Source organism: Tenrec ecaudatus, chromosome 8, assembly GCF_050624435.1.
Source record: "Tenrec ecaudatus isolate mTenEca1 chromosome 8, mTenEca1.hap1, whole genome shotgun sequence".
Lineage (NCBI taxonomy): Eukaryota > Metazoa > Chordata > Mammalia > Afrosoricida > Tenrecidae > Tenrec > Tenrec ecaudatus.
This window is the reverse complement of record NC_134537.1, coordinates 47,243,083-47,270,948: the sequence shown is the minus strand read 5'-3', so window position 1 is coordinate 47,270,948 and position 27,866 is coordinate 47,243,083. Positions and strand designations below refer to the sequence as shown.

General features: G+C 46.7%; 1 protein-coding gene across 2 annotated transcripts in view; it reads right to left on the bottom strand.

Annotated features, from left to right (window-relative positions):
* Positions 1-14,031: 14,031 nt before the first annotated feature.
* Positions 14,032-27,866, bottom strand: part of FSTL1 (follistatin like 1) — a 72,376-nt gene continuing 58,541 nt past the window's right edge. For both annotated transcript variants that reach the window (XM_075556358.1, XM_075556357.1), the window contains exons 7-11: positions 26,912-27,030; positions 24,675-24,787; positions 24,316-24,426; positions 19,420-19,496; positions 14,032-16,590 (exon numbers count right to left, since the gene is read on the bottom strand). In XM_075556358.1, coding sequence (XP_075412473.1) covers positions 16,546-16,590; positions 19,420-19,496; positions 24,316-24,426; positions 24,675-24,787; positions 26,912-27,030 — 465 coding nt within the window. In that variant the 3' untranslated portion in view covers positions 14,032-16,545. The remainder of the gene's footprint in view (positions 16,591-19,419; positions 19,497-24,315; positions 24,427-24,674; positions 24,788-26,911; positions 27,031-27,866) is intronic.

Below are 27,866 nucleotides of genomic sequence, written 5' to 3'. Positions count from 1 at the left end.
AGAAACAATAACTTCAAACATTAATGTTTCTGTGGAATAAAGGCGTTTGGTTTTGTAGCAATATTTTTTTTGCTTCTCCTCATGTAGGATTCACAATGGCAATTTCCCCTCTAAGCACAGGTTTATCTGCATAGTTCCAGTTTGGATATGTTCTGTTTTCATTTTCATTCACCTCAAAGTGTTTTCTAGTTTCTTTTGAAATTTCATCTTTCACCCATGGGTTATTTAGAAGTATGTTAAGTGGATGCTCCTGAGATCACTTGTAGAGAACAAAATAAAATATTCTTAAATTAAAACGTAAAGACATTAGGAGATCACTATAAAGTTTTCCAGGGCTGGAACAGGCGACTGAAGAATGTTGAATGTCTAACTAGGATTTTGTGTGTGTATTTATTGTACTAGTATATTACTATATTGGGTTGTAGTATAGGGTAATTAAATGAATTCTTACCTTTTGATAGCCCCCTTAAGGTTTCATATATGTTTACATAAGGTTTTGTATATGTTAAATTATTTAATCCTCATGGTGCAGTAATATTATTCTCACAGAAATAGGGTCACCAGTTTAGCAACTAAAAGTACACCATGGCCAAAAAATTCAGATAAACACCATACTGGGGCACATTTATACTACAAATGTTCATTGTTTATCTGTAATTCAAATTTAAGTGAATGTTCCACATTTTATATGGCAAGCCTGCATGTAAGAGATGAGGAAGATGAGGCTCAGTGATGACGAGAGGTGAGCAAGTAGCCTCTTTGGAATATCAGAAAAGAGGAAATGAACTATCCCTTTTTCTTCCTGAAAGTACCACTGACTTCCTGAAGAACAAACAAATCCATCTTGGAGGAGGTACAGTGTGGATGGCAAGACCTCGCCTCAAGTACTGTAGGCATGTGTTCAGGAGGGATCAGTCTTGGGCAAGGAGGCCATCGTGCCAGGTGGATTAGCGGGTCAGCGAAGAAGAGGTAGATTGCCAAGGGGCTGACCTGATAGAGTGGTCGAAGCAGTGGGCTCAAGCCTAACAGTAATTGTGATGATGGGACAGGACTAGATAGTGTTGTGCATCGGGTGTGTCTGCGTCTAAACACCACAGCCCCCTGAACAGCAGCATGGTCTTGAAGAGAAGCCCCTGTGCACATGGTCTGTGGAAGCCCCTTCCTCTCCGATCACTCTGTCTTTTGCAAAACCAGCTGGAGTCATTTGCTTATTAGTTTAACCAGTTTTGGTAAAACCCATTCTCCGTGCCAGTCACTGGGCCTGCGTGACAAAGAGAAAGGAAATGGGCGAACTTTCTGCGCTTGTGGAGCCTACAGCCTCAAGAACACATATGCAATGTGGGAGCGCCAGCGTCGTGCCTCCAGAGAGTCAGGATGGAGAGAAAGTGGGTGCAACGCACAGGAGGTCTCCTCACCTGCCTTTGGGTAAGGTGGAGGTTTTACAGGTGTGAGATGATAAATTCTCAGGCCCCACTCCAGACTCACTGTATTAGGAACTTGTAGTAAGTGGGGCCATTTGTGTTCAAATAGGGTTTCTGAGCTGCCCTCAAGCTTGAGAATCTCTGATGGAGGCCAACTGCCATCAGGGATCATGGAAACATCCAACACAGGTCGGGCCCATTCCTCTCTGTGAGGACGGAGTCTTGTCTCCTCACAGCCTTGGTCAGTGGGTGAGGAAAGCATTGCGCCCGGCACTTGGTCCTCTTTCAGTGAAACAAGACCAGCCAGGTTGACTCATGAACTTAGATTTTCCATTTTGAGTTGGCCTTTCCTTCGAGGGAAAGAAAACCAGAGCTCATGTATCCCCCAGACAATTAAGCCTGCTTGACATGTTCAGTAATTAGTTAGAAGTATTTGAATATTATAGGGCCCTCGCTCTCTTTTTTGAGAACAGTAGGCTAAGTTAATAATGAGCTGCTTTCAAGGAAAATCTCCATTTTATGTCCACCAGATTTCAACATACAAAGAGAGGAAACCCCGCAAGGCCTTACATTTTCCTTGCTTCATCGCCTTTTCGTTGACTTAATGGCATGAGATCTGTTGAAATTTGACATCTATTTTTCCAGCCTCAAAGCTCACTGTTTCTCAACATTCAGCGGCTGCTCATTGCTCTGAGATGAATGACTTCTGGGGCTCTGGCTCGCAGTTGTTTTCCGTACTGCTGGGCCTGTGCTGGGAAAGCTTTCGCTTCTGGGTTGCCTTCTTGATCCCTGCTCATCCCCCGAGACTTGGCTTTGATTTTAAGTCCCCCTTGTAACTTTTCTATTCCCATTTTATTTTACCCAATATTTCATGCTTCATTCATTCCCCCAAGAAATCACATGATGTCTTGCACTGGGGAAAATGCTACAAAAAGACCTCTTTAAAGTGTTAAAAAGCAAAGATGTTACTTTGAGGACTAAAGTGCACCCGACCCAAACCACGATCTTTCCCATGACCCTTCAGAAGTGGGACGAGTAGAGCAGGCAGGAGAAGTATGGTGCACTTGAATTCTGAAGCTGGTGAAGAATACTGACAGTATCATGGGCGGCCAGAAGGACAAACAACTCTGTGGTGGAAGAAGTACAGCCAGGATGCTCCTTAGAAGAGAGGGTGGTAAGAGTTCATGTGACATATTTTGAACAAGTCATCAGGACGGGGCAGTCCTTGGAGAAGGAATCATACATGGGAAAGTAAAGAGTCAGCAAATAGAGGAAGATCCTTCAAGAGCCGACACAATAATGGGCTCAAATACAGCAAGATGCTGCAGTACCAAACAGTGTTTCCTTCTGTTGTGCGTGGGCTTGCTGCGAGTCGGAACCGACTCAGTGGCACCCAACAGCAGTGTGTGCTAGGTACCCTGGAGGCATGGAGGATGTCCCAACGAACAAAGCACACAATCGCTCCCCTCATGCACTGTAGTATGGGAAACAGACAAGGACAAATAGGTGATTAAATGATATAGTATGTCCACTTATACGAATTATAAAACGAATCTATGCCATTAGAAGTCAGAATAGCAATGACCCTTGGAGAGCAGGGAGGAAGTAATCATTGGAAGAGATCATGAGAACCCTTGGGTGTGGCTAATATTGTTTCTTAGTTCAGTTACTGGTTTGGTTTCATGATTAGATTGTGTGTGGAAATTCATGGGCCTTGACATTTAGATGCAGTTCTCTATATATTATAGTAAGGAGCCCTTGTGGTACGGCGGGCTAAGTGTTGGGCTGCTTACAGTTGGTTCAGCGGTTCAAACACACCAACGCCCCTTCAGTAAAAAGATGAGTCTGTCTGCTTCCCTATTAGGGTCACCGTGAGTCAGAATCAACTTGATGACAGGGGATAGTGAGTATTATATTTTAACAAAGAGAAACAGAGTCATGAGGTGCTTCTGATGGTAGTTAGTGGTATGAATGAAAACAAAGCACGCGAGGCAGCTTGAGAAGAGAGGAGAGACAAAGAGAAGCTGTCATTTTATCATAGGCCAACCACGGGAAGCTTCACCGAGGTTACACTTTGAGCCAGATTTGAAGGCCATCAGGAAAGGGGATCTTGAAGAAGACAAGGGCTGATGAATTGGGGGAACACTACGGCGGCCTGCAAGGGGCCCCGTGGGACTGTGGGTTCGGCACTGAGCTGCTAGCTGCAGCACTGCATTTCAGACCCCCGGCCACTCTGTGGGAGCAGGACGGCCCGTCTGCTCCTGTGTACAGTCTCAGCAACCCTGGACGGGGCGCTACGAGGTATAACGCACTCCGTGCAGTGGGAAGGAGGCTTGTAACTGGAATGCAGGGAGTGCTGGGGACAGTGGTAGGAGCTGAGCTGAGCATCGAAGTGAGAAGCTGGATGTTGGGGTACCTTACAGGCCGGTGTAAGGGCATTGCCTTTTCCTCTCAGCGATCCTAAGAGAGGGGAAGCAATTGGAGGCTTGTGAACCAAAGAATGAAATGATATGACATATTTTTAAAGGTCACTCCTGAGACTAGACCCAGGGTGGGAGCCAAGCAGCCAGTTGAAAAGTGACTATTAATAACCCAGGTGAGGGAAGATGATGGGTTGGCCCAAGTGGTAGTGAGGAGAGGGGTGAACAAGGATTAGATTGGAGCTAGCTGTTTTTAAAAGAGAGCAAATAGGATGTGGTAACAGATTAGACAAGAGAGTCCATGATAACTACGCTTTTTGCCCTGAGCAGCTGGAAGGGTAGAGTCACCATTTACTGTGATCAGGGATACACGGAATTTGTGATGGGACTTGTTAAGTTAGAAAAGTCCATATGCATTTGAGACATTTGAGGGGAAGTGTTTAGTAGGTGCTTGGATATAAAACTGAGGCTCAGGAGAGGGCCAGCCTTGAAATGTTCACCCGGGAGTTATCACCCTGTAGATGATAATTCAAATGATGAAACTAGATGCGGACACCAAGAGTGGGATAAGAGAGGAGGTTTAAGAATTAATCCCCAGAATAATAAAACCAAAAACGATCACAGTGATCGACACATAACCCGCACCACCACCACCTTCTAGGGGGAAGAACAACAGAAACCATGGCGAAGGGAGACAGTGGTCAGTGTGAGATATGAAAGTAATAATAATTTGTAATCTATCAAGGGGTTATGAGGGTGGGGCAGGGAGAGGGAGGGGAAAAAGAGGAGCTGATGCCAAGGGCTCAAGAGAAAGTAAATGTCTAGGAAAGAACATATGTACAAATACGCCTGATTCAATTGATGTAGGGATTGTAATAAGAGTTGTAAGAGCCCCCAACAAAATGATCTTTAAAAAAAAAAAAGAATGAATCCCCAGGACTCTACCTCATTTACATATCATGGAAGTGAAGAGGAACTAGCGAAGAAGGGACGGGAAGGGCTGGTCAGCTATGTTGGAAGTTTACAACTAGTCAAGTAAAATGAGGACTGAGAACAGGTCACTTAGGATAGGGAGCTCGTCCAGCCTGCTAACTATTTCCACTGCCGGGACTCCACAGGGACTCCACAGCTCTTGGTCCTCGACCCCCACCATTTTTTTTGGTGAGAGAAATAGCAAGTTCCTATGTTGACAATAATAAACAAATGTAAAACTGACTGCTGCAAAAGAGAATGGAAGGATCACCGAGTGCTGGCTCTCGGCAGGCATAGGGCTGGGACCTGAGCTCCAGTATCAGGGTGTACCTTGGGAAAGCCAGCAACTAAAATCACGGAATCCGAGGTATGTTGTGCATTAGAAACTGTCACATGAAAGGTTGTGTCACTTTCCTCGGGTGAGGCTGAGACAATTCTGCCTCACAGTGACTCATGTGACAGGGTAGAGCTGCCTCATAGGGTTTTCGTGGCTGTCATCTTCATCGTAGCGGATGGTGGGGTCTCCGTCCCACAGAGCCGCCGGGTGGATGTGAATGTCTATCTTTTGCTTAGCAGTGAAAGGTTCCCTTGATACCACAGTGCTAAAGTCTGATGACGGGCATTTTAAGCTGGAGGCTTGTAGGGAGGAGAGGGGGGGTGAGGGCACTGTCTGAAAGCTGTCACAAGACATTAAAAAACTCACCTATGTTGTGTGTGTGAAGGATGCTGGGAACAGCTGAAAAGACAGAGGTTGAAGAAGAATTCTCAGGTTTCCATGACAGCAAGAAGGTGAGGCAGAGATGGACTAGAGGCATTGACTAACGATGGCAAACTTTTTGATTTCCTTTCTCTCTTGGAAGGGTGGCAGCAAATAACTTCCACCCCACTGGCCTTGACTTATCTCTGACTGTTCCCAACAAATATTTGTCGAGCTAATGATGAGTGAATCAGAATTCCACTCGACACATGAAAAAGAGCTGTCTGGTGGTGGAAGTTATCCGAAGCTGACTCCCCTGAGAAGAAAGAGGAGAATTCATTTTTAAAAGGCGTTGCTGTTGAACACAGGGTTTCTCTGGAACACAAAACACCTGCCTATCATACTTTCTTTCTTGGGTCTTTTTCCACAGGGAGAAAACATGCGTATGACAACTATTAAGAGAGCGAATGACATCCCTCTTTGGACCAAGAGGTTGCCACGGGAGCCACTGGGAAGTGACATGCTTTTTGTCTTAGAAGTAGAAAAAAAATGTAAGGAGGTAACATGTCGAGTGTGTTGGATAGGGGCTTTTATATGGTGCCTCCCTTAGGTCTGTATGCTGAAAGCTTGTTTATCTCTAATACTCTTACTTTATAAGATCTACTTTTATGTGGTCTAATGCCGCTCATGGAGTACCTTCTCTGAATAAAATTCCAAAATCTTAACCGCAGACGGGAAAGGCGATGGAAAAGCCTGCTGAGTGATCTACCCTGTGTGCATTTCACGGTTGTGCCGCCTCCGCTATGGAGGCTTGCTGGAAAGTCCAGGGCAGACGGATTTTCCCTAAGCCAGAACGGAAAAGCAAAACAAGGATGGTGGTGCCACGTGGACACTCTGCTCCCTCAAAGGATAAACTGAGAGACCATTTCCAAAAAGTTGATTGGGGATGAGAATCCTATCTGGGAAAAGTCCATAGAAATCTTGTAAACTCAAAGAAGATGAGACACACCCTTGAACTTTTCTAGTTTGCACAATTGATTTCCAAATCTTTATCGTGGGTACACCCTACCTCCCAAAGCCCTGCTGCTGTGCTTGCACGTCCCCCCAGCCTTCCATTCCTTTTCTGTGGTGGTGCTTGGGGGAATGTCCAGGGGTAGATCGGTTTCCTAGTAGCTGGGCCTTATCAGAATCAAGTTTACGTGATGGGAGAGAAGAGAAAAAGATAAGGAATGTGAAGGGAAAGGAGAGACAAAAAACTGCCCAGCCACCAGAGATTTCAACTGATTAGAAAGCCTTTTTTTTTTTTATTTTTATTAAGAAAACCTCTGGATTCAGGGAAAGAAATGGTTTCAGTGGGGATCAGACATCTGTCTATTTTGAAAACCCCGTCTTCCAGAAGCTGCCACAGGAAGAGACACATCAGAAAGATGTGTGCAACCCATAGCATTTGGCAGCCGCGTCCCTCAGCTAACCTTTCACCAGGCTGGGTCTCTGGAATGGCAAGTTGGAAACCAAGAGGGAGGATCGGGAGTGGGAAGATATGGCCTTGGTGTTAAAAATGAAGCTGGAGACCCCATGATCCATCTTGCAAAACCAATGACTTCTGCATCGCTAAAATCGAACCATGAGCTGACTGTGGAATCGAAATTAAATGGCTTATATACCAGCTCAGGCTGAAGCTGAAGAAAATAAAAATAAGTCGACAAGAGCCAGAATATGACGTGAGTCATCCCAGCTGGATTTTGACAAGATCTCAAGGGCAGATTTGATCCACTGAACACAAAAGACAGAAATAAGTTGTTGGGTGACATCAAGAACATCATACATGAGGAAATCAAAATGAAAAACCGAACAGAACCCACTGCCGTTGAACCGATGCTGACTCATTGCAACCCTCTGTAGGGTTTCTGAGGTTGTAAATCTTTATGGAAGCAGATAGCCTCAATTTTTCCCTTCAGAGGGGCTGGTGGGTTTGAACCACCTACCTTGTAGTTACCAGTCTAGCACTTCTACAACAGCACCATCTGAGCAAAAGGTCATTCAAAAGACAGGAAAGAAAAACCAAAATGAGTATCGGAACAAATTCTGAGACATGATCTCAAATGCAGAGTTGCTAATGCAAACTGAAGAAACACCGTATATACCCGTGTATAAGCTGAGTTTTTCAGCACATTTTTAATGCAGCTTTTGTGGTAAAATTAGGTGCCTCAGCTGCTATTTGGGTTGGCTTATACTTGAATATATATGGTAATGAAGTAAAAGAGCTGAACAGAAAATTTCAAAAGGCAGATCAAGAAGATAAATTAGAGCATTATTTGGAAAGATGCAATGACCTGGAATTAGAAAGTCAGATGGGGTGAACAGGCTCAAGTATCTGAAGCTAAAAGAACTGAAGAAACAGTCAAGTTCAGGGTTGCAATGTTGAAGGAGCCCCGGGGGCACAGTGGGTATGCATTGGGCTATAAACCACAGGGTCAGCAGTTTGAAGTCACCAGATGCTTCTCAGGAGAAAGACCAAGCTTTCTACTCCTATAGTGAACAGTCTCAGAAACCCATAGGAACAGTTCTACCCAGTCCTTTCACAGATCACTGAGTCAGAATTGATTAGATGGCAGTGGATTGCTTGCTTAGAGTTATGGGCCAAATCCTGAACAATGTAGGAAGCATTTCAAGAAGGTGGAAGGACTACAGTCACTGCACTAAAATGAATTGGTTAACAGCCAACTAGTGGTGCTGAAAGACGTGCAACTGCACTGAAGACATTAGCAGAAACCACAGCTCCAGCAATTGATAGAATACCAGTTGAAATGCCTTAAACCACGGGTGCATCACTGGAAGCACTTCCTAATGTATGCCAGGAAATCTGGGAAACAGCTACCTGGTCAACAGACCGTAAGAGAGACATATGTGTGTCCATTCCAAGGAAAGGTGGCCCAACAGAAAGCAGAAATTATCTGGCAGTCTCACTAATATCATGGGCAAGTCAACCTTTGCTGAAGGTAATTTAAAAATGGTTGCAGCAGTGCACCGAGAGGGAGCTGCCAGAAATCCAAGCAAGATGCAGGAAAGGAGGTGGACAATGGCTGTCGTTGCTGATGTCTGATGGAGCTTGGCTGAAAGCAGAGAATAAGTACCAGAAAGATGGTTACTTGTGTTTTATTGCCTATGCAAAGGCAACGCCTAGGCGGATCACAACAAATCATGGATAACTTTGAGATGAATGGGAATTCTGGAACACTTTAATTGTGCTCACATGGAACCTGTTCCAAGATCAAGAGGCATTTGTTCCAATAGAGCAAGGGAATACTGCATGGCTGGCGAGGTGGCTCAGGGTTGCATCTTTTCACCATACTTATTTAATCTGTTTGCTGAGCGCATCATCTGAGAAGCCAAGCTCTATGATGAAGACTGGGGCATCAGGTTCAGGAGAAAGCTCAATAACAACCTGCAAGACGCACATGGCACAACCCTGCTTGCCAACGAAGATCAAAGAACACAGCCATCAATCTGGGTCACAACTGAATATAAAGAAAACAAAATCCTCACAACTGGGCCACGGTCACTGGAGAAAAGATTGAAGTTGCTTGAATCCACAACAATGCTTATGGAAGCAAAGTCAAGAAAGCAAACAACATACTGCAATGGGAAAGTCTGCTGCCCAGACCTCTTGAAAGCTTTGAAAGTTAAAGACATCACTTTGAGAACTAAGGTGTGTCTAACCCAGCCCGGAGTCTTTTCAGTTGCCCCGTATGTCTAGACAATGAGTAACACCAGAGGAAAGTGATGTGTCTGGATTATTGGGTGGGAAGAATAAACAAACTATCATGGAGGAAATATGACCAGACTGCTCCTTAGAAGATGGTAAGACTTTGTCATGTTCTCAGGAGAGCCCAGTCCCTGGAGAAGGATGTCATACTTGGGAAAGTAGAGAGTCGGTGAAGAAGAGGAAGGCCCTTGCTGAGACGGATTGGCGTAGGTTCAGACACAACCACTGGGAGGCGGGTGCAGGACCTGCTGCTGTGCATGGGTCTCTAAGAGTGGAAGCCAACAAGTCTTAAATAAAAAGGTCGGTGGAAGAATTTGATAGCAAACAATTTTCTCCAAGTTGTCCCAGCTCCCTGGAAAATGACAGCTTCTACTTACTTGTGTGATTAACTAGTTAGTGCAGGAACTAGAATAAGGTCCATTTTCTTTACCAGCTTCCCCTCGACAAAAATCTCCCTGCAAATAGTTTCATCTTAATGTTATACAAATTTCCTGATTAAACACTTTATTTTTACCTTATTAATAATCCCATCTTTCTTATTTTTGCTTATTCATTCTTTTCTTTTCCTAGCTAATCAAAAGGTTGACAGTTCAAATCTTCCAGCTGTTCTGGGTGGGTGGGGGGAGATGTGGAGGTCTTCCTCTGTAAAGACTGACAGGCTCACTGTGAGTTGGGAGTGACTGGCGAGCAATGGGCTTGGTTGTTTGATTTTAGCATTGTCGAGCAAGTTCACCATCTGACCTCTGGCTTCCAGTGGCACTTATCAGAGCACGTTCCAGCTGAGAGGGTCAGCTTACGAATGTCAGCAAGGCTGCACGGAAGCGAAAAGGGCACAGGAGGACAAAGAACTGATGGCACAGGGCAGGGGTGGATGGTGAGGAAGGTCTATCTCGAGGTTCTTAGAAGCTATGCGAGGGCACTGGCTTTTGCTCTGAATGAGACAAAGACCCTGTGTAAAGGCTGTTGGGTGAAAACATGCAAGGAAACCCACAGATGACTCTTCTCATTCTCAGAAACTCCTGTGAGCCTTTGCAACAACCTGACATTGCATCCCTTGGTCTACTTCTCTTCCCACTGGAACGTCCTACAAGATTCTCATTTCCTGTGAGCAAAGCTAGGGTGTCTTGTCTGTTTCAGGACACTCCATTTTGTGGAAGTGCTTCAGATCGTCATGCTGTTTGAATCTGTAGAAGTCTGGATGCATATTCTGTTGATGAATGACACTTGGGCAGTCCCAAGTAAATGAATTATCTAGAATCTAGCAGACTTGCTGGGTTCCACTTATGTCTAAGGCATGAGGAAAAGGACTAATGGTATATAATCCAGACCAGACTCACTGCCAGCAGGTCGATGCTGGCTCATAGTGAACCTCTAGGACAAGGCGGAACACTCCAGTGGGTTTCTGAGACCATAACTCTCTACAAGAGCAGAAAGCCCTGTCTTTCTCCCCATGGTCTACATACATATAAATATGCATATTAAGTACATAAAGAACAAAACCTACTGCTATTGACCACCACTTGTCAAGTTGTTGTACTGTGAAGGCTTGTGGTTGCTGTGATGTTGGAAGCTATGTCACTGGCATTTCAAATGCCAGCAGGGTCACTCAGTGACCAGGTTTCAGTAGAAGTCCCAACTAAGAAAAGACTGTGAAGAAGGAATCGGCTGTCCACTTCAAGGGAAGTAGCCACTGAAGCCCTTACGCATAGGCTGGAAACAATGGCAGATACTGATGGCCTAGTGAATGGAGGCACTCACTCGTCACTGCCAAGACATTTGGAAGATAGCTCCTTGGCCAACTGTCTGCAAGAGATCCATATTTAAGCCCATTCTAAAGACTCTAGAACAGTATTATGGCTTTCACACACAAGTAAACTTTTGCTTAATATCACCCAACAATGGTTTCAGCAGCACATTGACAGGGAACTGCCACATGTTCTGGATGGATTCAGAAGAGCATATGGAACAAGGGGTCTCATTGCTGGTGTCAGATGGCTCTTGGCTCTAAGCAAATAGCCGAAAGATGTTTACTGGCGCTTCATTGACTATGCAAAGTCATTCAGCTGTGTGGACCATGTAACCCGTGGGTAGCCTTGAGCAGAATGGGAACTGTAGAGCACTTCATTGTGCTCATGAGGAACTTGTCCATGGATTAAGAGGTAGTTGTGTGAAGAGAACAAGAGGACACTGCATGATTTAAAACCAGGAGAGGTGGGGGGCAAGGGTGTATCTCCTCACCATATTTATTCAACCTGTCTGCTGAGCAAATCACCAGAGAAGCTGGATTACACGAAGCAGAATGCAGCCTCTGGGTTGGAGGAGGGCTTATTAACAACCTGCAAAATGTAGCTGACACAAGCCTGCTTGCCCAAAGTGAGGGTGGCTGATCGCCCTTGCTGACGAAGATCAAAGATGGCAGCCTTCAGTGTGGATGAGAATTCAAGTTAAAAAGACCAACATCCCCACAACTGGACCGGTAGGTAGCATCATGGCAAATGGAGAAAGATTGAAGTTCTCAAGGATTTCATCTTGCTTGGGTCCACAATCAATGTTCACGGCAGCAGCCGTCAAGAGATCCAAAGACGTCTTGCATTAGGTAAATCTGCGACACCTCTTTAGAGTGCTGAAAAGCAAGGCTATTGAGGACTAAGACGAGCCTGACCCCAGCCAGAGAATCTTCAATGGCCTCCTATGTATGCGAAAGTTGGACATTAAACAAGATCGAAGCGGAATCAATGCATTTCAATTGCGGGGCTGGAGCAAAATATCCAAAGTTCCATAGAGTTCCCCAAAGGCCAAACGTGAGAAGTACGGCCAAGTGCTCCTTACAGGCAAGGGTGGCAAGCCTTCATCTTACACGGTTTAGACATGTTGTCAGGAGAGAACAGTCCCTGGAGAAGGACGTCGAGCTTGGTCAAATAGAGGAGCAGCGAGACAGAGGAAGGCCCCCAAGAGACGGGTCAACAGAATGGCTGCAGCCAAGGGCTCAAGCATGTAAACAACTGTGAGGTTGGTGGTGCGGGACTGGCTGGTTCCATCGTTGTTCAGGTGGCTGTGGGTCAGGACCCCCTCGAGAGCAACTAACAACCACTGCTAGTGAGTCGACTCCCCTCATGGCCTCCTCTATAGGGTTTCCAAGTGCATGCATGTTTAAGGAGCAGACAACCCCAACTTCCACTACATCTAGATGGAAAAGGACATCGTAAGCATAAAGGAAATGAAAGAAATAGATAAAAACTAAGAATTCGCAGAAAGGTCAATCCTTTCTGTGAATAATTAATTGAAAATAAAACAAGCTATGGGTCACTTTTCCTCTATCGTAGGCCAAGAAGTTTGAAAATGCATGGTGTTTGCAAGAATGTTGGGAAGTAAACTCAGTGTATGTACTTTTGATGAGAATGTAAATTGATACAATCCTTCAGACAGCTGACAATACCAAACAGCTCCATGGGGCTTTATGGAAGCTCACAGCCTCATCCTTTTCCCAGAGCAGCTCGTGGGAACCTCCGCCTCCCACCTTTCGCTTAATAGCCCAGCACTTCCCCAAAGCATGGCTCCTTATACATGCGCTCCCCTAGACGTGACTGAAAAGCCTTACTAATCTTTACCAATCTTTCCTAATTTTACTTTTAAAAAAATCCCAATTTATTACCAGTTTTTAAGCAATGAGTATGTATTCCTCTCAGTTAAAAAAGCACATTTTGGATAATTAAAAAAAAAAACCACAAGAAACTTCTATTGAGAGGGCACCTCTCCCGTTCAGGCACAACAAGCTTCCTGTCACCCCAGTTGAGGTCCCCAGTAGCCCAGATTTTCCTGTTGCCCACATCCACAGTAGACTTACTCCAAGGCTCTGAGGGGTTTGATGTGCTTACTCATATTTGGTGGTTGCTTTTTTTCTTTCTCTCTTTTCATAAAAAACTCAAGCTCAATGATGGGAAGTTGACACATGCTCTAACATGAACCAAAGCAATTTATAATGATTTTCAGAACTCACTGCTTTAGAAAGCTTACCTTCTGAATGACTCTTTGGGGTGGCTCGTCTTCAGCCTTTGCTCTTTGAACCAACAGTGTCACCGCACAAACAGTGCTCCCAGAGCCCAAGGAAGCCAGCTTTCAGTGCCATCGAGTCGATGCTGACTCATAGCAACTCAGCAAATCATTAAAATTACCCAACCTACTGCCAACCATGCCCCATGCCCCCTGGGCAACCTTCTCAGGCATATTTACCTTCTCACCCAGGTTTGCCAGCAGTCAGCATCATGGGTCGTCATGCCAGTCTCATAAGACCCATGTGGGCTCCCAATAGCAGGATGGTTTATCATCACCCCCACCCCAAACCCACCATCCATGACCCTTTATTTTAAAAATTGCTCCTCCATCCTGTAAGCAAACATTCCTTCTAAGCTACAGCCCCCAAACATTTGGGGGGAAATTCTTCACACAACAAAACAGCCAGTACTGTCTAATTGGCGCTGATTGACGGCAAGTCAACGTGTCCCCGAGAGAATGGTGCTCCCTGGGCAGCTCCAGGGACACCCTAGATGGCGAGGCCTTTCTTCTGAGCTGCCTCTCAACGGGGCTTTTAGCCAGTAGCCTTTCATTCGTAGCCGAGTGATTGCTTGTGCCATCAGTCTCAAGCTCCCGGATAGACTCTTGAAACCCAAATCTATGCGCCAAACGGTTCATGCTCTCACCACACAACTTCATTTGGTCTTAATTGGAGGGGTGGGGTGAGAGAGGAAATCAATAACATTCTTATTTTATTTCTTTATTTATCAATAGTATCGAAAAAAATTGGGAGTTACAAAAACAAGTTAAATGCAATATGGAAGCCTGCTAAAACCCAATACATTTCACGAACACACAGGCAACAGAACTCCATTCCAACTGTTTCTTTTGGAAAATAGGTGGAAAGGAAAGATGTTCAGACCTTGGTCCACACAAGCGGATCAGCGAGTGGAGGAGCCCTGATTTCGCAAACCAGTGGCGAGTCCTGGCCTGATGGAGGGGTTCCTCACCAATGTCGCCATGTTTATAAAGCCGCATGCACGCAGAGAAAGCCCAAGCCGGGTGCGTGCAGAGGGCTGGGGGAACGGAATCCAACTGCAGCCTGTCTGTTCGCTCCATGCCGAGACTGAAACAAGGCCCCCCAAACGAGGCTGTTCCGCAGCTTGCCACGAAAGGCCCACAGATTATGTGACTCCGCAGGGCAGACAAGAGGCGCCCTGTTGACAGACACACCACGGCTCGGGAAGAATGCAGGGTTGTTTTGAGAATCCAGGGTTGCCGGGTGGGGTGGTAACCACAGCCCCACACATGTGTGATTGGTGACGAGATGGCCTGGCTCCTGCCTGATATAAACTGGCACTGTCACCGTCGCTCCCACCGGGTCCCAGGACCCCCAAACTCGAGCCTTGTGTGGACAGGCATGCCGCTGTGAGCGTGCCAGGCACTTGGAGCGGGGGGAGCGTTTCGGGGTGCCCTGTGGTGTGTGAGGAGAACTTTTAAATGGGCTGATCCACAAGGAGCATGGGACGGCCAGCGAGCGGAACAGTCTCCTTTCCGAGGAGAATAAGAAAACCTACCGGGAAGAACTTGCCACGGCGGCACAAGGGTGTCTCACTGTGGTCTGCGCATTCCAACCCAGATCACATCTGTGCCCGCTGAGACCTCATGCCAGCTTTTCAATCCTCGTCACCCCAAAGGATCTGAAACCCGGTACTGGGGAGGGGGTGGCGTGGTCCCCAGGGGCCACTGACTTCCTGCCACATCCGTCTGTAAGGCCGAAATGTCCTTTCTCCCCTCTTCCAAGATCCAACGGCTTTTTGTCCCCCTCTCTCAAGGGGAAGCTACTGCTGGTGCCAAGAAGGAGGCCAGGCACGGAGCTAACGCTGAGGGTGGTCCTTTTCCCACGCTCCCTGCAGCCAGGTTTCCCTCACAAGGCCTCCGCAGCCCAGTGCAGTCTGTGGGTCTGACGGACCCTGGTCAAATTCGGTGACCCGAGGATCCTTGTGATAACAAGGCTGTTTATCCCAAAGAGAAGAAACTCTGTCCCCCACTGGACCAATGGCCAGCAGCAGTGAATTTATTTACCAGATTGAAAAGGTCATCCTGTTCTATGGAGGAAGCAGGCCCAGAAAGATTGAGGCCAGAATCATTCTCTCAGTGAGTGGCGGATCAATGGCACATTGATTGGCCAGGGTATCCAAGCTCAGGTAGAGACTGAATGGCACTGAACTTCTCAGCATATAACAAAAGCCTTAATAACCCTTTTGGACCTTGAATGCTTTGCCTGAAGATGTTTCTTCCTCCCCCAGCTTCTGTCTGAGGCTTCCTGGCTCCTTGGTCAGACTGCAGACCTACTGGGGCCAGGGGAGCCAACTCTGGGCTGCAGGTATTTTGCGATAAGGTGGGAGGCGTCTGGGTGGGGGGATCCCTGTCCAAGGGCACAACATACCATAGAAGCCCAAGGGCCTCCCACATCTGACATGGGAGGACTACTGAGAATAACAACAAAAGCAGCTTAATTGCTTGTGAAAAAAATACACATATCAACACAACAACAATACTATGATACTTGAAAAATGACGTCAACTTGCTCAAAGTGAGTGTTTTACGGAAAAAATAGCACCTTTGGTAAAAAATATTTCTAGAGTTTTGGTTAGGTCTCGAAGGGGCTCCAAGTAGACAAGAATCTGCATCATTTAGGTGTCCCCTGGGGGAAAAAAAAGTCAGAGGGACACTGGGAAGCCAGCTCGGTGGATCTGTAGTTGGAGGCAGTGCTTGGGACTGGGGAGAAGCAGATGCGGGCGTCCTGTTACGCTAAATGCTTGTTTGTCATTGACCTTTCCAAACCTCTCTTCCAGAAACACCCAGATAGCATCTCTCTGGCCCTGCTGGCTTTCCCTGTAACATGCTTCACGCGTCCTTGGACTCAGGGGGTGTCTGATCTGAGTCAGCTCCTTTCCCAACCATACACGCCTCCAGTCCCCCTCTCCCCCCGCCCCCGGCACCATTTACAATTTCTCTCAAAGGACTCCAAGGGATGGTGGTTCTGAGCCTCCCCCTCTTAGCCAGACCCCCCACATTTTCCTTTATTGCAAAACAAAACAAAACAAAACAAAAAAAACCCGAAAGAAAACGCATTGCTATACAAGCAAATACTGGCAATTTGGCGATTGTAGCAGACACTTGCATATATTGGACTCCGCGCTGATGTGCAGGGAAGGTGGCGGCCGCAGACACCACCTCCCAGGAGCCTCCGCTTTAGATCTCTTTGGTGTTCATTCTCTTGGTCTTCTCCGCTGTTTCCTTTAAGAAGCAATAGAAAATAATCATTATGTCAGAAAAAAGAAAAATCGCTCACAGGGATCCAGTCCTCAAGACTACAGATGGGATCGACAGATACTATGCTTATCATGTGGAATTTCAGTCGTTTACTTGTCCGTCTCCCCATGGACAATGAACACCTTGAGGGAAAAGGTCATGTCCGATCATGACTCCCCGGAGCCCAGCACAGAGTGGGCAGCAGCTTCCGCAGGAAGCGAGGCCTCCATGTGACTGCCTCTAAAACACGGATTGCAGACATGACGATGCATCTTCAAGGATGACGACGAGGACACCCAGTGGACGTGCTTCAGGAGGCTCTGACTCAAGGCTAGAAAACCATGAATGAATTCTGAACTTGCATCACGACGGTGCTATTTGCAAGTGAGCGTGGACACAGTCAGAAGCCTTCTTGTGCCTCACTGTCCTCAACCATAGAAGAAGGGCAGTAATGACACCACATCTGGTAACTGTGTCAAGAACTGTTCCCTGGAGAGGGTTTCTAAATGCCAGTAGCTGCAGGGAAGGCTGCTCAGCATCATGAGTCACAAGGGAAATGGGAGGCAAAACCACAGCATCTTTCCACACTCAGCAGGACGGCTGCAATAAAAAAGGCCAAAATAACAAGTGTTGGCCAAGACGTGGAGAAGCTGTAACCTTAATACAAGGCTGGTGGGAATGTACAATAATGCAGCCAATTTGGAAGCTAGCCCAGCAGTTCCTTAAGAAGCAACAATACGTCTGTTATCCTGTGACCAGAAATGTACTCCTAAGTGCGTACCCAAGAGAACTGAAAAGTTATGTTGACCCCAAGACTCCTCGAAGGATCTTCCCAGCAACCTTATTCATAACCGACAAAGAGTAGGAACAACCCAAGCATCCACAAAAAGATGAATAGAGAGATAGCATGGGTTTTTTCTGTCCCCACGATGGAATATTATTCAGTCATGAAAAAGGCACAAAGCACAGATTCATACTAAAATATGGAGGACCTATGAAAACATTTCATTATGCGAAAGAAGCCAGACCAACGGCCATGCATTACATGGTTACCTAAACCTATCATTTACATAAAATGCCAGAGACAGACAAACCCACGGAGTCAGAAAGCTGCGTGGTTGCCAGCGTGATGGCTGGCCATTGCGTCTCCCATCAGTGCGATGAGGCTGTTCTGGAACGGGTTGTGGTGGTGGATGCACAACCGGGAGAACCTACCAAAAACCACTGATTGTACTCTTCGCCTCGGTGAATTTTATCACCACCCATGAATCACAGCGATAAAAGAAAAACCAAACCAACCGGGCTTGGCGTGTAGCAGGCATTTGTAACCCCCTCGCCCTAACAGCCCAGGGAGCACTGGGAGGGCTTCTTACTGCCAGCACGGGCTCTCTCAGCTTGAGAGCTTTCACACGTGCTACCTGCCAACGATACCAGAGAATTCGAGGTTCCTGGTAGCCGTCCTTGCGGCTGATGTGAGTTCGTGTACACATACTCTGGGCTCCTGTCCCTCAGGCACAAGAACCTTGAGCTCAGAGTTCCCAAGGGGATCAAGTGCTACTTGCTTTCTCTCCAGCCTGGGCTCGTTTCCCAACTCCCCTTCCGGCATTTCCTCCAGATAAATGTTCTCTGTTTGAGACCTCATCTCAGGAGGTCTGCCTCAGAGGCGCCTGGTACACAGTGGGGGGCTTGCTCCCGTTACCTATTAAATCCATTCTCCACTCTCTGTTTTTTAACTGTCTCCACCCCAGAAATGCTCTCGAGGGTCAACATAAATTCAACTCGATGGCACTGAGCTTTGATTTTGACAGTTCACGGGGCTCAAGACTGTTGAAATATGAGAAGGGGAAAGATAATCCGCTTCCTCGTCTATTTCAAACACTGACATGAGGTTTCTACACTATCAGTGACAATAGTGACAATGTAATACAAGGAATAACAAATATTAGTAGTTATCATTAATAATTCTTTACATGTGTCCTTGATCTCAATAGTTGACTGGTTCTTGTGACCATATATTCCTTATAAACTTGAAGGATGCAGTACCAGACCTGGCTTACAGATGAGTGCTTGAAAGGACCTATCTGGTCTTAAAATTACATAGAAATCTGGGCAAAGGGGACCCAAGAGCCTATCATTTTCATGTTGTTTTTTGTTTTCCCTAAGTGCTTAAGATAAGATCTCAGTGGGTCATTAAGGACTCTGTTCCCAAGGAGGCCTCTCAACTTAATTATATAGACTTGATCATAATCCTTATTTCTTTCCTCTGAAAAACCTCTAGGAAGGAGAGCTTCCAAGCTCTATGTCAATGCCTGGCTGTGTTCTAGCTAGGGTTACATTGAACCTCCATCCTTTTTGCTGCTGTTTGAATTCATTAATTCCAAGCTCAGCAAGGGCTGACCACCACCGAGGTCCTGTGCTAGACGCAGGGATACAGTAGAGAGCAAGTGACAAGGCCTGCCCACAGGGATCTCTCAGTGTCCCAGGCCTGGGTGCTTGTCAGGACAGGAACAGATACACTCTTCTGGACCAGGCTCACTCACCAATCACTTATACAGAAATGCAAACTACTAGCTGGGTGATTTTTACATATGCAGCAACTGATCAAGCTGTAGCCTAAGCCTGCTGATACATGGGTCCTACGGCCCCTCCACGACAGCATTTTCTGTATTACAGTTAGACATACATAAGGTGATTGTACTATTCACAACCTATTGTGTTGGATGAAGCACAAGTGGCTCTGTGTGGTAGATGAGCATGTGTGTGTTTGGGGAGGGAGCTGGCAGATCCCAAAATCAGCATGGGGCTGCTACTCACCTGGTGCTTTGGGAGCTCCTGGACGTATCTGGTCTTCCCCTCCTCTGCGTGGGTCTGGGATCCCTTCTGATTCTTTCCTGCAAAAGCATCAAGGTTCAGAACAGCAGTGACTGGGGAGATCCAGTGAGCAATTCTACTAAGTTCTTTTAAGTTCTTAATTTGATCACTCAGTTCAGGTATAAGAGAGGTGAAGTACCCTCACCACCAAATATGAAAAGGTGCTGATACATCCGAAGTAGCAAAATGTAAACAATCTCTAACGACCACCTGCACCCTTTTCTGACCTCTGTCCTGAGTGTCTCTATTGAATGTCCCTGATGGATCCATGCCAGGGGCTAGTCATGCAGAAAAGCTATGGTGACAGCCAGGATCCTGACTCAGGAGATGCCTCTGGGGCAGTGATTCTCAACAAGGCCTCAGCACTCCCCGGAGAATGTTTGAAAATACAACGGCCGAGGCTTTTGTCTGGGAAATCGTGACTTCACTGATGTGAGCTCAGGGCGGCCTGGGCACCTGGCTTTTGGTACTCGATCTCTAGGGGCCTCCAGGTGCAATCACGGTCAATGACTACTGCCTTTCTCCAGCTTGTATAGCAATTAAAAAACCAAACAAACATTTTTGAAAAACACTTAGCATACTCAAAAACAAAACAAAACCCTTCACACTCACTGGCATTGAGTGAATTCTACACATAGTAACCCTACAGGACAGAGTCAACCTGCCCCTGTGTGTTTCCCAGGCTGTAAATCTGTCCAGGAGTGAGAAAGCCTCTCTTTCCCCATGGAGTGGCGGGTGGTTTCCAAATGCTGACCTTTTTGTTATCAACCCAACTGTAAACCATGACATCACCAGGGCTCCTTCCTTACACACTAGACATCTTAAAATGCAAGTCCCCAAGCTATTGTGATGATTATTTTTGACAGATTCTGATTCTCGAGGTTTGGAATGAAGCCCAGGCACTGGTACGTTGATGGAGCATCCTGTCCACTGTTGGCAAACACGGACAGGCCAAGCCTTCCCGACATCACCATCAACCGGCCCCTCACAACCTACTTCCGGTGGCTCTGGCACCATCTGGCTTCACATCTTGGTACCTCTTCCTGTTTGGATCATGGTTTTGTGATCTCAGACCAGACTCCTAACTTCCTGGTCCCGACGTGGAAATCCCTGGGAACCACCGCCCTTCATTTCCTTTGCGATCCACAGCCGGAATACTAGCCAGCCCAGCTCCGGGTCCTCAGGCACCACCAGCTGGATTGCTCCTGACCCTAACTTATAGCTCCGGACTTCGGCCATCTAAGGACAAGCAGCTCAGGCCTGTGGGACTCTGGAGAAGGCCATTGTCCCAGGAGGGTGAAATTCTGGCTTTCATTGGAAGCATGCGATGGGGCTAGTGTTATTCATTTCAAGCTCAAGGAGCGCTGTGTACATCCTAAGCCCTGCGTTAGTTGCAGGGGTGTAATAAAGAGCGAGTCATTAAGGTCTGCCCTCAAGGGACTCGCAGTCTTCAGACTAGGCAGATGCATATCAGCAGCCACCCTTAAGTCTTAGAACCGGAGCAAAGTCAAACAGGAGCAGCTCGGTGTGGAGGCCTATGGGTAGGAGTGTTTGGAAGTCAGGCACCCAACTATTACACAGCAGGAAGAATATAGGGGAGGCAGGCTGGATGTTTTGAGATGTTCTCTGAAAGTTTAGTAGCTGCTGTGTGCTTGGTCTAGGTCCTTTGACTTGGTCTTGTCTTCTAGCATCTTCTAGGAACTTCTAGTGCCTAAATGGTGTCTACCACCACTTCCCTGTCAGTTTGTTAGACCGTAGGGGCTTGTCTACTGCTATGAAGCTGAAGGCTTTGTCACATGTATTTCACTGGTATCTGGGGGCCAGCAGGGTCACCCAAAGTGAACACATTTCAGTGGAGCTTCCAGACGAAGAACAGACTACAAAGAAGGAGCAGGCTGGCCACTTCAGGGGAAGAACCACTTCAAACCCGATGGACAGCATCAAAACATTGCCAGTTCCTGGAAACCTGCTGAAGAGAAGCCGAGCACTGTCAGGGAGTGCAGGATGAGTACCCCAAAATATGACTGAGAACAGCTGCCTCGGTCGATCATCACGACGCAGATGAAGTAAAGCTGGTGAGAACAAAGCCTTCAGGACGTCCATCGGTTGATGAGGTTTGACTCAAAACTGTGAATAGCTAGAAACATCCATTAATAATTGGAATCTGGAATGTATGAAGTTAGGAAACTGGAAGGGATTAAAAATGAAATAAGATGCGTAAAGATCAACATTTTTAGGTGTCAGTAAGCCGGACTGGACTGGTGTTTGGCCCTCTGGAATCAGGGAGTCATATGGTTTCCAACACTGGGAATGACACCATCATGAGGAATAGCATTGCATTCGTTGCCGAAAAGGGCATTTCAAGATATAGCTTGAAGTGCAATGCTGTCGGTGATAGGTTAATGTCTAAGCAAATACAAGAAGATTCAACCAACATAACTATTCTTCAAATCTATGCACCCCCCCAAAAGCTAGTGATGAAGAAACTGAAGAAGTCTACCAATGTATTTAGTCTGAAATGGATCAAACACGCCATCAAGACAGACGGATGATTCCTGGTGACTGTAATTCAAGGATCGGAAACAAAATGGAAGGAATAGTAGTTTGAAATGTGCCTTTGGTGAGAAGCTGGAGATAACACGACAGAATCTTGCGAAGCCAACAACTTCTTCAGAACGGGGACTCCAGAACACTTCATTGTGCTCATGCAGAACCTGGACCTGGACCAAGAGGGGGCTGTCTGAACAGAACAAGGGACTACTGCATGCTTTCAAATAAGGGAAGGAGTGCTTCAAGGTTGCACATGGTCGCCATATGTATTCACAGTCTGTATGCTGAAAAACAACCAGAGAAGGTGGATCATATGAAGAGGAGCGGGGCACTGGGATTGGAAGACGGCTTATTAACAACCTGTGATATGCAGATGACACATCCCCGCTTGCTGAAAATGAGGACGACCTGAAGCACTCGCTGATGACGATCAAGGATCGCAGCCTTCAGGATGGATTACAACTCAAAGAAAAGAAGACCCCCATCTTCACAGCTGGACCAATAGGAACCATCGTGATAAATGGAGAAAAGATGGACGTTGTCAAGGATTGCCTGGCTCCACAGTCGTTGCTCATGGAAGCAGCAGTCAAGTGCACAAGACCTCTTTCAAGTGGTGAAAAGCAAGGATGTTGCTCTCAGTATTGAGATGTGCCTAACTCAAGTGATTATATTCTCAGTTGGCTCATGCACATTTAAAAGGTGGACACTGAATAAGGAAGACTGAAGAACAATCAATGTATTTGAACGATGGTATTGTCAAAGAACACTGAAAGTACCATGAACTGCAAAAAAACCCAAACAGATCTGTCTTTGAAGAAGTAGAGCCGGAAGTGCCTTAGAGACAAGGATGTTGAGACTTGATCTCGTGTACTTCGGACATGTTAGCAGGAGAGATCAGTCCTGTAAGAAAGACATGATGCTCGGTAAAGCGGAGAAGCAGCAAAACGAGGAAGGCCCTCAAGAAGATAGACTGACACAGTGACTGCCACCGTGGGCTCAGCACTAAGAACAACCGTGAAGATGGTGCAGTGTGGGCGATCTTTACCGTATATACTTGTGTATGAGCCGAGTTTCCCAGCACATTTTTAATGCCATTTCTGTGGTTAAGATTAGGTGCCTCGGCTGATATTCGAGTCGGCTGATACTCGAGTATGTACGGTAGTTCTGTTGTGCTCCACCACAAACAATGTCTTTCTGCTTTTTTGTGAGTCTCTGGCATTAGGTTATCCTTGTTCATCCCCACGTTGACAACAGTCATGCAGTTGGGGACCAGCAAGCCCCTGGCTAGTGCTGGGTTTCAGATAGACTCCTGGTGCTGCCTGTTCCTGGGCCTTTTGCTTAGAGGAATCTCCTCCTGGGTTCTGGATCTTTGTTTCCTAGTGATCACCTCACTTGACCTTTGAACATGATCCTCGTTACCGGTTTTTTCTTTCTTGACTTTGTAAAATATAAATGGAAGGTCATCCTCTGGAGGTCAATGTGAGGCCTGATTCCTTTCAATGGACCCCCTGCCAAACTCAATGGAATCCTCCATCCCGCACCTGGCTTCAACACCTTCTCTTTCTTGTTTCCAGTCTGAATGGCTCTTGGTTCTTAGGCAGAGTCTTGGCTTTGATTTAAGAATCCCTCATCATCTTTGGCATCACTGTGGCTTCAATAGCCTGATGGAAGCCCAGAGGCCTCAACATGCCCTTCAGCTTCTGTGCTGGTCACACCTGTCTTCCTAATCCACTCCACCCAAATCTTGACTTTCTTTAGTTTTAGGACTACCCAGTTCTCTTTATTCATTTAAGAACATCTTTCCTTTTTCTGCAGTGTTCGGAGGTGCATGGAGTTGTCAATTTTGTCTGCCAACCACCCGAGTCTTTGACATACAATGTTTCCTAAGGTGTCATAATGATCATGTGGGTTTATAGGAGAGTGCCCACAACCCTCGGCACTAAATCAGTGCTGCTTGCTTATCACCACCCTGCCTCCACCACGACGACTCCCGGACCTCCACCACACCATCGGTTCAATCCCTGATCAATACTGACTGCTGCCCCAGCACTCAGTCTTCTTTCATGCCACGCCTTTGGGAAGATTTCTGCTCTTAAGGTGTCTAGGTTAAGTGCGTTGCCCGCAGGGCTGCCCAGTGAGCTTTGCCCTTGCAAGTTTGAGCCCGTCACGAACTGTAGGCCTCCTCCCTCGCAGCCACTACAGATTCGGCAACATTCCCAGCCTTCTTTCTCACACGGCGGTGATTCCGTGCAGGAAGCGCTCTGTCTTTCTCCCCAAGGCACAGCTCACCGTCACAGGTCATGGCTGTGCAGACCCAGTTTCCACAGGCGCAGACACAGCGGTTACAGTCCACCTCGGTCTCGGCTCCATCTGCGTAGCTCTCATCTTCCAGGGCACACTCTATGGGGACCAGAAAGAAAGTGTGGGTGTGTGGGGAGGGGTACGTTTTAGTTGTGAACGTGGGGCAAAGCATCTGTGTTAGTGTTTGCGCCCCTTACCCTTTTCCTCGACAAGACCTGCCTATCTTTCAAAGGTGTTAGAGGTGAACAAACCTCACGGCCAACCCAAAGATTGATGGAGTCTAGCTGTACTGTGGACATGAGGGTCTATAATTCTCTGGTTCTCCAGGTAAGGCGAGGGGAGCGTACTCTTGGCTGGAGGGTTGAAAGAGGGGTTGAGGCACCGCAGGAACTCTTGGAAGCCGAGTTTCCCATCAGCATCTTCATCTGACAGTTCAATGAGTGCATCAGCGCAGAGTCCTCTGAAACGAAACAGGAGAAGCGGGTCAGCCAGTCCTCCGCCCCATCCATAAGCCAAAGGAATGCAACATCAGGATGTGCTTACTCTCACATGACCCCTGGGGCCTTTGGAGGAAGTCAAAAATCAAAACAGACTCACTGTCACTGAGCCACACCCAACTCACAGCGACACTATGGGACAGGGTATTAGTGCCCTGTGAGTCTCTGAGCCTGTAATTCTTTACGAGAGGCGAGAGCCCCCGTCTCTCTCCTGGGGTTAGCAGCCCAATGCCAACTGCTATGCCCCACGGAGCCCCCAGGGAGCCAAAAGGTGGCTGGCACTTCTACCCAGCCGCCCACTACCATGGTCATCTTGTCCACCGTACACATCCAATGTGCAGTTTGCTGAGACCCATGCCGGATCACCGTAACTGTCCAAAGGTTCCTCCCAAGACAAAAAGTGTCCTGAACGACTTTGCACATTCTGGCGGACAAGTATTTTCTCCACCTGCACACCTTTCCCGAGCAATTGTCTTTCTCTGGGGTCAAGGTGTCAAGTAAGAAAACCAAAAGAGAAGACAGGAATGACCAGCAAGAAAGAAATATGGAATTTGAAGAGTCACATGATTGCTCTTCCAGACGTGGGGTCTTCAGACGAGTTCTGTACACCCCCAGCTCCATCACGCCACCCTGGGTTTGAGCGCTGGTCCATCACTGACTACCCAATGGCCTTGAGTTAGCGAGTCAACCTCTGGAAGCCAGGTCGCTCCCCTGTGACAGGGGCCAAGAGTCCCCCTCACAGGGAAGGCATGGCAGCCAAACAAGGCAACTGTCAAAGAAAACACGCACATTTCAGTGATGCGAGGCTCTGAAAACAGGAAGGATTTGCAGACTGACAACTTCAACGCCATGGACTATTATTAGAATCTTTTGACCCAATGATTTGGAAAAAAAGGTTCGATGGTCACATTTTCACTTGAAAAGCTAAGCCAAGTCACTAGATGTACATGTAGAAATTGATGAAATGCTTTTTGTTTTTATCTGTATTTCATTATTGTAATTTTAAAATCCTCATAGAAGGTCGGCTGTGGGCTTTGTTCTTTTAAACAAAAGTGGCGCTTTTCCGACTTTCAATTCTCACTCATGTGCTAGAACCACACCAGCAGTTTCCTAACAGCTATAAAGAATCATTCTGGAATAATAGCAGTTGTGGTAGCTACATAATCTGGTGTCAGTTTGAGACTATTAAGAGTGAAGGGGTGGAAGTTAGCTTGTCACTCAGGTAGCAGCTTGATGACCCCATTTGGAGGCACTAAGACGATAAACAGCTTGCTGGAGGCTGGGCACACACACTGTGAGACATTCCTGTTCACAAGACACACGGAGCTATACCAGTGCCCTGGAGCAGGAGAAGCCATGTGGAGCCCCTGCCAGTGCTGAGATGCTTCCACTGCCACTGGATCTGCAAGACTTTCCACCCGCTGGCATGTGACCTTCCTGCATTCGGGATCATTGCATTTGTTTTGTGAGTCTGAAGAGGAATTTATAAATTGGTATCGGACATATGGGCTAATATAGGACTCTGGACTTTATCTGGACTGGGCTGGGCTGTTTTCTCAATATACAATTACGCTTTATATAAAGCTCTTTCTTGTACACAGGAGTGTCTATGAATTTTGTTTCTCTAGTCTACCCTGACTCACACACCAGGACATGTGAGAGCTCTACTCACATTCCTAACAATCAAGGGATCTCTCTACAAAATAGCACTGATCGCCTTCACCATCAGAACTAAAGCTAAGTTAGACCTAGTTAAATAATATGTGAATCTAATCTTTGAAAAAAGTATCCTATTACTAATACTTAGGAGCTTATTTAACTTTACTTAGCTGTGACCTGGTTAATTTGTCTGAAAATGACTTTCTTTCTATTCATTGTAAGACTTGGCCCCAAACAATAATTATGTCATCAGATAATGGTGTTGAAGATATTATCTCAAATATGAACACAAGAACACAGGGCAGAATCACTGTTCTGATTTTTATCATAGAGGCACTGGTGGTTCTTCCGTGGGTAGAAAGGGTTCAGATTCCCTCTCCTACACAGCCTTCCCCTCTTCAGCCACTCCTGACCTGGGGCCCGCTCACCTCAGCAGCTTGTTGGTCTCTTGGTCGGAATAGGTGGTAATGTTGACAGCGGTTTCATTCTGTTCCACAAATTTCAGGAACTCATTGGAGTCCAAGCGAGCATCACCATTATCAAAGTTCTAGAAAGGGGATGAAGAGATCTTTCAGGAACAAGGTTTTATAAGACCCCAGTTCCATCACCCTTTTTCCCCTCAATCATCTCAGGTCCCCCACGCTCTCTCCTTAGAGTCCAAGCCTGCCCTAGACTGGCCAGAGAGAACTACAGCAAGAAGGCATGAAGCCCTTGGTGTGGTAGTTACATAATCTGTTGTCAATTTGATAGGATTAAGAGTGAAGGGGTGGAATTTAGCCTGTCAATCAGCTGGCAGCTTGATGAACTCATCATTTGGAGGGGCTAAGACAAAAAAATAACTTAATTGAGGTGGGACACATGCTCACTTCCTGTGAGACATTTCTGACGAGAAGCCACATGAAGCTAACTCTGAGGCAGCCAGAGCCCTGGGAGCTGGAGGGGCCACGTGGAGACCCCTGCCACTGGATCCACAAGACTTCCCACCCACTGGTCTGTGATCTTTCTGCATTCGGCATCATTGCATGTGTTTCATGAGTCTGAAGAGAACTTTATATATTGGAATTGGACATGTGGGCTAATATTGGACTTATGGACTTGATCTGGACTGGGATGTTTACTCCATATTAAATTGCTCTTGTACATAAAGCTCTTTCCTATACACGTTTGAGTGTCTATGAATTTGTTTCTCTAGTCTCCCTGGACTAACACTGGGGGATCTGGAGAGTGCTTGTACCCCAAGGCAAGAGTGGAAGTGCCTGGGCAGAGACGACTGAGTTCCTTTCAAATCTAGACCCTGCCCAGGAAGGCGGCCTGCAGAGGCCTCAGCTGCCCAACCAGCCTGTGGCCTGGATCCTCTCCTGCAGACATCCTCACCCCCTTTGC